Source organism: Myripristis murdjan, chromosome 5, assembly GCF_902150065.1.
Source record: "Myripristis murdjan chromosome 5, fMyrMur1.1, whole genome shotgun sequence".
Classification (NCBI taxonomy): Eukaryota; Metazoa; Chordata; class Actinopteri; order Holocentriformes; family Holocentridae; genus Myripristis; species Myripristis murdjan.
In genome coordinates, this window is record NC_043984.1 from 35,113,737 (window position 1) to 35,128,275 (window position 14,539).

The 14,539-nt window shown below is 41.2% G+C and overlaps 1 protein-coding gene across 2 annotated transcripts in view; it reads right to left on the reverse strand.

Moving 5' to 3' along the window:
* The window catches only part of fhit (fragile histidine triad diadenosine triphosphatase), a 459,492-nt gene that overhangs the window by 105,795 nt on the left and 339,158 nt on the right, over window positions 1-14,539 (reverse strand). For both annotated transcript variants that reach the window (XM_030051158.1, XM_030051159.1), the window contains one exon: window positions 11,905-11,934. In XM_030051158.1, coding sequence (XP_029907018.1) covers window positions 11,905-11,934 — 30 coding nt within the window. The remainder of the gene's footprint in view (window positions 1-11,904; window positions 11,935-14,539) is intronic.

Here is a 14,539-nt window from a genome sequence, read left to right on the forward strand (position 1 = left end):
TGTGGTGGGTTCGGTTTTCATTGTTTTTTTGTAATTTTCTTATTCATCTCCCTGGGGAAATTACTGGATGAGCAGCTGCTAAAGGGATCCGTGCCCATCATTAAGCTCCGTCGCAGGAATGTGATAGCTTCAGGCAAGTTTGATAAGTCAGACTTTGGCAAAACAATGGAAGTGGATAGATTATTTATGAGATATAAGTTTGATGGCAAGTCTTCCCCCCTCCCTGTTCTCACAGAGCTGTGGAGTGCTGATCTTCCTCCACGGCGGTGTGCGTGACTACAGCTAAGGAAAATGCAAAAAAATAATGAAAATTAACTCGCTGAATAAATTACTGAATTGAGGGGCGAATGAATAAGTGTGGCCGTGTTTGAAGTTTGTGGCTTTTTATCACTATAATATAAGATAGAAGAAGAGATTCTCCTGTTTGCGGGACATACTGGGTGCAACACAGGGATGGATGAAGTATATATATATATCTATATAGTGGGGCGGCATAGCTAAACTATCGTTCATTTTGTGATAAAAGCACCAAATTTGGTATACTCATTGCTGAATATATGTTGAATGAATCTGGATATTGGGCCACTGCAAATTTTTATTCTGATGAGCTTCTGATGGGCTTAAATGAAAGCTGAGAAGGTCCCCTTTACAATGATGCCAAACATCATATATAGAATATTGACAAATAGGAAACTGATAGCCATTTCTAACGTTGGGCGACTAATCAGTAGCTATGCTGATTAATCAATAATTATGACTAAATGGTAACTTTTACAGCTGGGCATACAGCAGAAATGGATTCAGCATTACATAATCATACAGAAACAACAGATAAAGTGCTTTTCCTCAAAAATGCCTACCATGTTGTTTTCTAAGGGGCTTTTTCAAGTGGTGGTTGTGGTGGTGGGGGCAGAAAGTGTTTGAGATACTGAGTGTGTATAACTGTATTTTTTCTTAATTTAATGTGTATTTACATTTTTTAAATATTTTAATGAATCATTTTAATATTTTATTATTATTATTATTATTATTATTATTTATTTTATTATTATTTTTTTATTATAATTTTGTGATGGCCCAATATCCAGATTTGTTTGAAATATATCCACCAACACATCTACCAAAGTTTATGCTTTTATCACAAAATGAACGATTGTTGTGATATACTGAGCTAAGCCGCCCCACTAATATATATATATAAGACCCTTGTTTTTTTTCCAGCTTCATCTTTAGTCAGCATCCACCACATTTCAGGTTTTGGACTGTTTTTTTTTTTTCCCTAGTATGCTAAGTCTCCATAGTTTGCCTGTTATGCCTAAATTCTTCTCACACCATAAAAACAAACACCGTGGGTGACAGCAACACACGGTGAACGTCGTTTTTTTTTTTTTTTTTTAAAAAGCTGCTGCTTCGCTAAACGAGAGCACTCGGTGAGCACGTGTTACAGTATGTCAGATTTGAGAGCGCGTCCCAGCAATCTGGAAAAGGTCTGCGTTCGGTGTGAGGTATTTATGTTTGCTGAAAAGCGAGGCAACATCAAACTGCCAGATTTCACAATTGAGTTTGACGTGATGTTCCCTCACATTCAAAACAGGGAAACAGAGCATGGCAGCCGTCCAGACTCACAGCATCCTGGCATGGAGGAGCAATAACCGAGTTTCATATCAGCAGTTTATGGAGATTAAGCAGTCAGACGCAGTCGGCGCCATGGCAACCCGCTCTCAAAATGTAGGCAAATGAGTTTAAACATTGTTAAAGTCAGGATGAGCGGGATTTGTTGCTGTGGTTTGTAAACACAACAGTCAAAGTTGGCCCCTCCTCCCTCGGGCCCACTAAGCTAACCACCGGCAGCCAGATTTCATTCCTAGGATGGCGACGGAATGGGATGGCATATTTCCTTTTTTCCTTCCGCATCCGTGATTTTCCCAGCTTCCTATCGGATGTGGTGTTATCGATCTGGCACCGCGCCCTGTGATTGGCTGGGAGCTACATGCCCGCTGCCCAAAGGCCGACGCCCAGAAGACTCCTGAGTTCAGCAGAACAAGAAAATCAAGGCAGAGGGCAGCATCTCTGCACACACACACACACACACACACACACACTGCTAGTGACTCACAAGTCATGATGGAGAGGATTATCTTTGTATGAGTCTATACATTGTGTTGTTTTCTTTTCTTTTTTTTTTTTTTTTTAAGGAAAATCCTACTCATTCTGTCTTTAAACATTAAATTCCTCCTCTAAAAACTCGACAGCACTGATTAGGTTAGCTCATGTCACTGTACACTGGCTAACGGTCAGGTTTAGACAAGTAAAACAACAACGGTTAGGCCACTGAAACAGTTTTGTTAAGCTGAAGAAAAGATTTTGCTTGTGCTTAAATGGACATTTTTACTAAAAATGAAAACCCAGCTCACAAAAGATAGAGTCTTCACAAATTTGGAATTCAGCCTTGGCAGTTAAGAGTCAGGCCAGTGATCAGGAATTATGGACAAATTTGCCAAATTTGGACCCCCATCCACTCGAGCCAAACTCGAAAGCACAGCAGCGTTTGGATGCACTTCAGAAATAAAGTCAATGATAAAGTGGAGTGCAATATTTGCATATCAAAAATGAAGCAATAAGCCACGAGTACATTCAGTGAATGACAGAGGTGCCTTCGTTCTGAAATTATAACTCACTCTCAGGAGTATTTTACAATGGCTTCGAACACGGCTCAGCCAATCACAGTTAAGGACCGGGACTATATGTTCTATGACATCATTTAAAGCCCGCCGCCCTTCGATCAAAAGAGCCGCTCTTAGAAAGGAACGGAGCCGGTTCCCGTCAAACAGCTGGATCAGAACAACACAGATCTCAGCCTCGTAGTCCAGGGTTATGAACCCAAGCTCTGTTCTCTCTCTCTCTCTCTCTCTCTCTATATATATATATATATATAAAGAGAGAGAGAGTGAGAGAGAGAGAGATACATATACATACATATCGATGTTTGGTTTATCCTATTGTTTTGTCATTGTTTGTTTGTAATCTAAGTTGAGTTAAAAGAGTAGGCAAATATAAGCTACGGCTTCAGCCTACGCCCTTTCGGTCCAAGTATTGTTTTTTTTTTTGTTTGTTTTCTTGTTTTTTTTTTCTTGTTTTTTTTTTTCTTCCTTGTAATGGTTATGGTGAGGAGAAAAGGAAGAGAAGGGAAAAAAAATTCTGTATGATTTAAGACCGAAATAAACTTATTCATTCATTCATTCATTCATATAGATATATACATATACATAGATATAGATATACACGCATATTCAATATTATTAAGCACTAAAGGTCAGTTCATCGGTTCCAAATAAATGCCCAGGTCTCCATGGATACTTTGTGGCTGGAATCAGTGCATTTCCCTGAGTTGTTCCTGCGGTCTCAGATCTTTGTGAAACGTTGCGGAGTAGATTTTTTTTTTTTTTTTTTTTGTGATGTAGTGCACTTACTCCCCAGCGCGTCTGTCACATCCTTTGAGTATTTTCTCACCAATCTCTGACAAGATGTCTTGATGTTATTTTTTCCGACTGTGACCTGAACTTAACTTCCACAGGATGGGAAAATTCATCGCGGATCTCCTCGGTAGCAGTGAATCGGGATTTTAGCGCGGCCGTAAATCTGGGGCTGTATACATGACTGCATTTTATCATGAGAGCCCTCCTTTGCAGTTCACTCTTGAAACCTCTTCACAAAGCTGCCTGGACCAACTCTTTTAAGGAAGTGGGAGCTAAAAGGAGCGGTCGGCCTTGTGGACGCCGTGTTTACTTACTACGAGCGCTGTGATTGGCTGATAGGGGACCGCTCTCTGTCACTGGACTGATCACAGAAACACTACAGAGCTGACATCATGCTGACATGTTTAAAAGCAGAACGGTCTCCTGGGTTTGATTTATGGCTTTGACAGTTTTTCACACCTCCATGACATCAAAGTGTCCACTCGCCGTTCACGTTCACTGTTTCCACGGTGACAAACACCAGGAGCAAACCGAGGAATATTCAGTTTCACTTTTGTTTTGAATCGCCGCGAGCACATTAGTGTCAGAGCATAACGTCTGATAGATTGATTCTATAATCTACAGGCCTACGTGGACCACACATTGAGACAAGTGTGTGTGTGTGTGGCAGGGAGGTGGCACACACACCAGAGTTTTATGACCATAAATACTGGTTGACGATATAAAAAAACTGCACTTTTTAAAAAATCTCAGCAACTTGAGACTACAGCAGCAGCAATCAAGATGTCGCAGGCCGTTACAGTTCGATAAATTAATGTGAAAATCTGCCACATCGCTGACTAACTCATCATAACACACTTACATTAAGGTGCCACCTTTTTAAAAGCTCATTCTCTTTCAAAGTTTGAGAGCGTTGGCCCGATTACAAGGCGGACTGTCTGCAGAAATCTACTGTGATTTGACTTAAAGAGTCTTCCTCACTACAACTAAAGCCCAACACACACCGGCGGCGTACGAGGCGCGTCAAACAGCCGCCCCCATTATTTGCTAGACGCGCGTTACTGGGTGTCAGCACATGAATTTAAAACGTTACTGTCTTCACTTTCCTGTAAATCAGTTTTTAAATGAGTCATGGCAGTTTTACATATAACTAAAACGTTGTGTTTAATTATTTTCATGTATAACAAATGAATGAAATGTAATGAATTATGTTGGTGATATAATTTTTTTTAAAGATCAAACGTGTTGAACTCAAGGTGATACAATGAAAACTGGGCGTTGGATCCTTATCATATATCCTCAATTATAGACGTCCACAACTGGCACAGTAGGTCAGCAGGGGAGTTATCACATGAGGAAGGTTATTGACGTTCTACAGCGCGACGCCTCCAGTTTGTGTTGGGTTGCGCCGCCGGTGTGTGTTGGGCTTAACTCTGACACATTTAGGAGCTGTAGTTCCTAAACGCTTCCACTTTGCAATAATCCCACTTCCAGCTGATGGTGGAATATCTAGGAGGGAAGAAGCTTGAGCAGCTGACTTGTTGCAGCGGTGGCTTCCTGTTCCATCACTATTCCAGCAGCACCTGGAACTCAGTGAGCTCTTTAGAACCAGACGCTCTGTCACTGATGTTGGGAAAGGCAGACTGCATGGCTGCTGCTGGAGGTTACACACCTGTGGCATTGGGACTGAATCAAACACCTGAATTCACTGATTAAAAGCTGTGGCCCAGTGCTTTTGTCCAGAGAGCGCTTAATGACCAAGTAAACCAAGACAAACTGTTCTATTTCAGAAGTTTACACACTCCCTCCTCCTCCTCTCTTGGCAGTTTATGAGCCGGACACCTCAGCCTGTGTTCCAAACTGAGTCAAGCAACTCTCTGCACTCAATTTGGGCACAGGATTAAAATAGTTTTGGAAAGACTGTCCAGGAACCACTGAATTTCGGGAGGCAGTCCCAAAAACAGACCAGCTCGAGTAGTGCTTTGCTATATTCAGGTTATATGTAACCCCACTATTGACTAAAGCCTGACAGATCCTTCCTGTGTCTCCCACACATGTGCACCCCTCTCCGCCTTCCATATTTAAGGTCAAGTGCTCCTAAAAATGTTTTTTTTTTTTTTTTTTTAGCATGATTTTTAGGAAAAGTGAAAAAGGATCCCCATATTTATGGCACCAGAATGGCTTGCCTCATCATTTGCATGCTGCTCACTTTTTCAGCAATTCAAGACAAATGAGAAAAACACAATCCTATGGGTTTATTCAACATAATATTGACTACTGTGCGCATATTACCTCTGATCATCTTTATCTATAACGACAGATATAATAGCCAGGCCGGCCCGCTAAACAAGCAGAATCCAAACATAGGCCTCCACATGATGAATCACTATAATCACCCTGCATTTTCTGTAAGACAAAAATAAACTCAAATCCCATCATTCAAAACACAAAGATTTGTCTTCTGTCTGTGAGACTCCAGGCAGTGAGTTTATAAGAGTGCATTTGCCTCCATAGCCTGCCTCTCTCTTATTCAATCAAAGCACCATTTTTATTGCCAGCGCGCAAGCACCTGATTGCAATAACCCGCTTGATGGATGGGGGTGGCTCAGGACTGTAGCAGGTGTGCTATATGCGCTAGATAATCTGTTTTCATAAAAAGACCAGGCAGGTCCCCAAATCAAGAGTTGCTGTGTGCTCAAAATTACTTGATAAAATATGTAGATTATTTCAGTAAGTTAAGGATCAGTGAGGAATAACATGGTCTCTATTACTGTGTTTGATTCAGTGGCTCTGTGATGTGCTTCCCTGCTGCAGCTCTAAGTAGAGGCTCTCACTGTGTGAGAGATGCTGATATTCCGATAATGCTAAAATATAACCTACCCGCTGGTGTGAATCTAATTAAACCCCAGCAAAAATGTATTGCTGTTTGACCTTGTTTATATTGCCAGGAGAAAGCCATTTCATCTCGAAAAATCTGTAGATGAAAAATAGGTTATGTTGTGGAAATGGAAAAATAAAGATCTTTTTAAAAAGACATCATTCTCTTAGGGCACACACTGGAGATTGCTTTTTTTGTGTGTGTTTGTTTGCTTGGGTGGGGGAGGTGGGCGGGTCCGGTCAACATGACATTTTGCTGCAAAATGGCTTGACAGTAAGATTTTACCTTTCGCCACTGATCCATGGATGAGTTAGGGTACTCTGTGGTTGATTTAGAGAGTGGTCAGGTTAAAAAAAAAAAAAAAAGGCAGGAGCAAATTTGTAAATGGTCCTGTTACAGCAAACCTATCATTATTCAAATGTGCAGAGCTGGACATGTATTTGGGAATGTAATTTGGATTCAATTACAGTTTTTGGTGGGCTGCTTCCATTTGGTAAATGGAAATGCACTTGAGCATGTGCACGGCGGTGTCATGTGTGCTGAATGATGTTTAACACAGTGTGGGGGCTAATACGCAGGACGGGCGCAAGAGAAATGAGAAAGCCAAAAACATTAGGAACAACACGGAGCTGCTCCCACAACCACCTACACGCAGCACAGATGTTCTCCAATCCAAATAACATGTTTTGCAGAGTACAAATGATGTGTTTTCAACAAACATTTGTTATGTCCATGCTCATGGAGAAAACGCATTCAACTCAAAAAGAGCTACTCCCATCGATTTCACAAGAGAGGGAGGCGTCCTGCAATTTCTGTTTCTGCTGTCATTACATATTTGTTTTATGCACGTGTGGGTGAGAAAATGCTTTTGTTAAAAAATATCCAGAAACTGTCTTGTGCTGAATTATCTCCATAATGGATTTTTTTTTTTGTAAATTGAATTTGCCATTTTCATTCATTAAAACATCATGGTGGCCATACTTTGGAAAAATAAAAACTACAACTACTACCCCTATGAGTCGGCAGACTAGGTAAAATATTCGATGTGACCAATGGAAAATGGAAAAACTCTATAATAATCCAATGGTAATGTAATACCGTATTTCCCCAATTAATCGCCCGGGCGTTTAATATGCAAAATCAACTTGGACCCCGGGCGTTTAAAAGAACCAGGCGGTTATTCGCTGCAGGCCTTTATTTATTTTTGCACAGACCTGCACCAGGCCATTATTGTGATGACAGTTACCGTCCAACATATTTACAGTCGGCCAATTTAAGATTACGGTGCACCCTTTTTTTCTAACGTTAACTAGCGCTCTTATTTTGACAGAAAACGGAAGTGCCACACAGTTATTGTGCAGCTAACTGTTTACTTCTGCAAAAATAAGGTGAATAGCCTTATTTTGGGTTACCTCAATATAATGCAAATAATCGCCCCGGCGGTTATTCGGGTGGGCGTTTAATATGCAAAATGAGTGCAGACCCCAGGCGTTTATAAGAACCAGGCGGCTATTTGCAGCCGGGCGATTCATTGGTGAAATACGGTATTTAATGGAAGTGACATTCTGCACATCAGAAGAGCGTCCTGATGAACTGAAGACCAAGAAACGCCAACACATTCTCATTTTGAGGGCGTCAAATACCGCAGCCCTGTCACAGCTGATACCGACGCCAAAGGCTCCGTTAGGCCTCAGGAGGAGACGCATCAGATCACGTGGTTAGGTTTAGGCACCGAAACCACGTGGGGAGAACCATGACCTGGGTGACTGAGAACCTCCACATGACCCGGACAGTGTCCCCCCCACAGGTTAAATACCTGGGACTCCCCACCAGTCTGTCAGAACTGAAGAGGCCTTTTGGATGAGAAGTGAAACGTCTTAGAGAATCAACAAGAAGTCCAGATGACCTCCATTCATCTCCATGAGGAGAACCATGACCTGGAGGACTGAGAACCTCCACAGACAAGGTTAGGGAAACGTCACCTTTAGGGTTTAGGTAACAAAACCACTTGGCTAAGGTTAGGGAAACGTTACCTTTAGGGTTTAGGCAGCAAAACCACTTGGTTAAGGTTAGGGAACGGCTGGGTTTAGGGATAATTACATCTTGGTTAAGGTTAGGGAACGGCTGGGTTTAGGCATAATTACGTCTTGGTTAAGGTTAGGGAATGGCTGGGTTTGGGGTTTAGGCAACAGAACAGGAAGTGGACACTGTCTTGGTCACGCGTGGCTCAGTATCCGAGGCGGAGCGGCCTGACAAAGCGGCGGTGTCTGACATCCTGGGAGGGGGAACGGGCTGTGAGTGACAGGTAAAGCGGTGGCTGGGGACTAATTTCACCTTCCATGCATCCTCACATTCGTAATGAGGGTAAGGTGTAGTGTCACATTTAAGTCATTTTAAAACATTATGGGATTTTTTTGAGGAAAAAGAACCTCTAAATATGTAATATTGATTAACAGAGATGCTTTAGGGGTTTAATAAATGTCTAGAAGGGGTCTTTAAAGATGCACTTGTTAATAGGTTAGTAGGCTTGTTCACAGCTACTGGATCTAAAGCGAGAAGAGTGCTTTATTAAGGCTAATATATCCTTTGTTATGCACAGTTAACTATGCTTAACCTTGACCACATGCAGGGCTCATTCCAGATGCAGAGCTGCACAAAGCACTGAGCCTCTAAACCCTGTCTGTGTGCTTTATACTTACTTTATTCATAAGTGATTCCCTGTCCAGAGGAGCGAGCACTTTGCATTATTGCGGACGTGAACTTTAAGTATGACGTACGCCCGGTATCCATCTCTCTCCACCTGCTCCCCCGGTTTAAAAACTGCAACGCATTTGGCAGAGAGAGCAGCGGTGGAAAGGAAGGGGAAGGGTTCGGGGCAGAGGCTATCAAATAAATCTGATTACATAGAGCTGAACAAAGCTGGAAAACACCCAGTGATGTTTACCTGCTTTGCCTGTTTACCTACCTGCACTGGGGAAAAAAATATTGTGTTTATCAAAGCCCCTAAAACATCGGTGGTTCAACGTATGCATTTTATATGTGGAGGTAATGCCTGGTATTACTGCCTTCTATCTCAAACAACACTTTGATATCAGTTAACACCTCAAATAACAGAGTGTGCCCCATCCTTTGAAAAGAGGGGCATTCGGTGTATTCTGTGATGGAGGATTGTAAGACCTGATCCGCACATCTTTATTTTTCTGATTTGGCCTTATATCCGCACTAAGACAGGCATATTTAACCGCCAAAAACACAGACATTTTGCGAATACACACACCTAACAGGTTTACAACAGTGCAAAAAAAAAAAATTGTATAGAATTACAGAGGAGTTATGCGTCTCAAAGCCTCAGCAGCAGAGCTAAAAATCGCTCGCTGACTTCAAAATGAGACGCCGAAGCGACGCCATGGTCAAAGAGCAGAGGTTGGGAAGCATTTTAATCTCGGAGCTTGTTTGGGTTCTTTCAAACGGGAATAAAGCAGCACACCGGAGGACTCGTACTTAACGGGAGAAATAAGGTTTTTCTTTTGTTTTGTTTTTTTTGTTTTTTTTTACTGCTGCACAGCACAAAATGACCATAATCTATCAGCAGGGGGTTGATAGGGTTGTTGATCAATAGCAATGACTCAGTGATTACTCGGCCACAAGCTCAGATTTCTTTCTGGCTTTTCAAAACTCACTTTCTGGAACAAACGCTGGTCCTACCGAGGTCCCACTTCACACGACGCCCCTTGAAATATCAATCTTTTCTTAACTAAATGAAGCCGCTGTGAGCTGGATGTTGACCGTCCGCTGAAAGAATCGTAGTTTTGACAGTTAACCTTTTGTCTCGCAAAACCCACGGCAAATGAGACATGAGAGAAAGACCTCCATTTTCAGGTGCACCCCCACCCACCCATCCACCTCTGCAGGACCTGTGCTGCGTGTCTGACATTTACCAAATTCAAATGTAATTAACTTTATCTGCTCCAAAAAAAAAAAAAAAAAAGAGGCGTAACATCTGGGAGAGAACATGATTTTGGGGGCAGGTTACTGTATCAGAACACGTCTAGTCTGAAAAAATTACATAAAATAGAATAAAACAAAACACAGTGAAAAGACTGACTACAGCAGAGCTTATGCATTATGATTTGAACTGTACATAACATACATGAGCACTAAGAGTCTGTTGTGCACTGTGTGTTTTCTGAAATACTGCAAAATAGCACTGTGAAAATAGCAAACGTCAGAAATTATGTAAATAAATTAGAGCCGGTCAGTTTCAGCTTGACCAAATTCCCCCAGATCAATATTGTGACAAAATCAAAGAGATGCTTTCTTTACATATGTACACACAAGACATTTCTTAACATATAATGTGTTGACCAGGCAGGTTGAGGTTAAAAAACAAACAAACAAACAAACAAACAAACAAAAAAAAAACAGCAAGAACAGTGATATCATTATATTACAATATCCAAAATTCCAGACAATGTCTAATCTCATATTGCCCTTATTGATAAAATATTGATATATCACCCAGCCTAGGCATTTTTTTTTTTAGCAATCAGCATTTCAATGCAAATGTATAACAATAAAATAAAATAAAATAAAATATAAAAATATCTAAATATAATAAAATAAAATAAAATGTAAAAATATCTAAATATAATAGAATAATGAAATAATTAAAATGTAAAAATATATAAAATAATAAAAAAATAATTGAATAATAAAATAAAATATATTTTTTTAAATTAAATTAAATTAAATCAAATCAAATTAAAGTGAATAAACAGTTCCCTAGTGTATTTCACACATGACTATCACATCCACACCGTACATTAAAGTCTGTCTCTGTTTCTGGATATGATTAAGGAACGCTGGGGGTTGCGCCCCCCCCTTCCACCCTCCATGACTCATATAAAACTGCCGTCATGGTGACAGCCCTAACTGTATAATTAAGCCTCCGTTCCATATGCAGTATGAATTGTGGTGCATTGGTTTGAGAAACATGGCATTCATCAGCGTATGTTGGGCGGTGATTAGCATTAGCAGGGGAGAGAGGGAAATCTGAAGGTGATTATGAAATGTAACTTCAGCGTGGGATCAAATGTGGGAGCGGTGCAGGAAGTGGGAGACGGGGAGGAGGGGCCGGGGGGGTCAAGGGGCAAAGAGAAAGGCTTTGCATTTCCATATTCATAGTTAGATAAACGTGCTCTTGCAGGGGCTTTACCTCTATATTTACCTGGTGCTAAAAATAGCAGACGAGTACAGTTGAGAAAGTTGTTCAAGGGCACAGGCAGCTTGGAGTTGCAGTGGCTGTTAATTATTTATGCCCTCTCACTTAAACCTATACGTCCCCGCCGGGTCACCGAGTCTGCACTTGAGTCACTCCATACCTTCCCTCTCCAAAAGATTTAAACAAAGCCTTTAGAACAGATCTCTAAATAATTAAAGCATGCCAAGAGTTTAGCACCCGCAAATGAAATACAATGATTATTTAATAGTGTATAACTGTTGCGGAGGCCTCATGACATATTTAAAGGCAGTGAATTATTAAGTTCTCACCTTCACGGTTTGTCCGGCTTCAGGGCCGTCCTGGTGGGAACAGAAAGAGGTAATTAGGAAGAGTTGGGAATTCAGAAATATTTCCATTAATAATTCAGAGAAGATTTTAATTTCAGATGAACAACGGCACCTCACTTTGGTCCATATGAATGAAAAAAAAAAAAGAAAGAAAGAAAAAAAATCCTTCCCTCTGGTTGCCGTCATTGTCTCTTTTGTCCTCTGACATTCATTTTTCAACAAAAAAAAATTAAAAAATAAAAAGTCTTTTTCATGCAGTATGGAAATAGCTTTTTTTTTTTTTTTTTGGAGTGCAATTACTACTTCATTTGCTGTCAGCGAACGCATTTTTAACACTTTTGTTTTGTTCTCCAACTGTCGCATTAGGTGTGATTAAATTTACACTTTGTTATTTGTTAGCAGAAGGTGATGATCAAAAATTTGCATCGCTCTAATACGCATCACACATCGCCGTGGCAAAATAAATGAGTAAACGAATAAATAAAAACCAAATGTGACTGGCTCCGTCGCCTGCCAGCGCCGGGTTCAGGCAGCAGCGATGGAGCACGTCGTCACCAGTGGCAACATCTCCCGCGCCAAAAAAAAAAAAAAAAAAAAATCATTTTTCAAGAATCCTCTAGTGAGGCTGATTTGTGTGATATTATTTGTCACCGGAGTGGCATACTGCAGAGAACAATTGCCCCTCCTGCAGAGAGCTCTTTTTTAATGTGGTGGCTTGTCTTCCAACACGGTAACCTGGGAGCTGTCACAACTAATCTCATATCATCACTTCTCGTCACCTCCCAAGTCAAAGAAAATGATATCCAGGTAAAGATTACTCTCTCTCTCTCTCTCTCTCTCCTTCTCTCTGCTGCAGCTGCTTTTTCTTTTTTTTTTTTCTCGCCTCACCTGTGAAACGATTTTCTCTGACAAGGCCGCAGAGCGAGCTAGGTGCTATTTTGACATTAGCATATATATCACTGGTTATGCAGAACAGGCCAGTCAGCGTGATGAGAGCCTGTCTCGGCGTGGCAGTCGGCTCTGTATTTAGCTTCCTTCATACGGCGGCGGGAGCTGATCTGAGCCACCGGCAGTATTTATTCCAGTAAACCTCGTTTGTCTGAACTAAAGTGTCAGATTGAGAAATTGGGGTTATTGAAATGTACTTCATTCTTTCAAGTAACTTCAAAAAAACGAGAAACACGTTTGTATTATGATTTTCAAAGGAGTAAATGAAATTCTTCTCATCTCCCTGCGGAGAAAACTATGAATCACCTTAACATAAATCTGAGCTTATCTTATTTAGAAGAACATACAGACCAACACGCCTGACTGATCTGTGTTGTTTTTGCATTTTAAACCTGCCTATTTTCATCATTTTTGTATAAATTGATAGCATTTGTAATATATGTAAATACTACTGTCAACCCAGTAATGTTGATACCCTCTAATGTGTATTTTTGATGCTGAAGTCAGTTCAAAGAAGCCTTAATGACAAAAAAAAAAGAGAAAATAGCTTCACAAAGTCACACAATGCTATTGAAAATGCATCCAAAAAGACAGACTTTTCCATGTGTTTCCATATAGATTTGACTGGATGCATGAAGGAAAACAACAGATGACAATAGAGCATTCGTTGTTGTATCCGACTGCAACTGCGGGTTGTGTTTTATAACTCTGTGAATGTAATATTAAGCCCTTTACCATTTAAGAGCAGCACCACCGAATTTCAGATTTCATAACTGTGCCTGTCAACACTTGTTTCCTCCCCGGGTTCTTTCTTATTTAAAGCATCTCTCACACTGTGCTTTATTGTTGTCATTTCTCCTGTTTCTGGCCACTAGTTCAAAGCAATTTTCACTGATGGTAAAGAAGTGTTTTTGTACCACTTGTTTGGAAACTACGCATTCCCTATTGATGGTACATTTAAGGACTGGTGTAAAGATAGACACTATATGGACAAAAGTATTGGGCCACAGCTCTTAATCAGTGAATTCAGGTGTTTCATTCAGTCCTGTTGCCACAGGTGTGTAACCTCCAGCAGCAGCCATGCAGTCTGCCTTTACCAACATCAGTGACAGAGCGTCTGGTTCTAAAGAGCTCACTGAGTTCCAGGTGCTGCTGGAATAGTGATGGAACAGGAAGCCACCGCTGCAACAAGTCAGCTGCTCAAGCTTCTTCCCTCCTAGATATTCCACCATCAGCTGGAAGTGGGATTATTGCAAAGTGGAAGCGTTTAGGAACCACAGCGACTCGGCCACCAGGGGGCGGCACCACGTAAAGTTACAGAGCGGGGTCGCCGAGCGCCGAGGCTCATAGTGCGTAAAAGTACCTGCAGAGCTCCAAACCTCCTCTGGCATCAACATCAGCACAGAAACTGAGCGCCGGGAGCTTCATGGCTGAGCGGCCGCACGCCAGCCTCACATCACCGAGCACGACGCCGAGCGGCGGACGGAGCGGCGTAAAGCACGACGCCGCCGGACTCTGGAGCGGCAGAAACGTGTTCTGTACAGTAGGGTGCATCAAAAAATAAAATTTTTGAATTTTGATATGGCTGGGTGGTAAAAGTGTTCCAATATATGTTTTAACAACACATGCAAAATATTTTTCCAATACATGAAGGTTTAGGGGTGCCAGC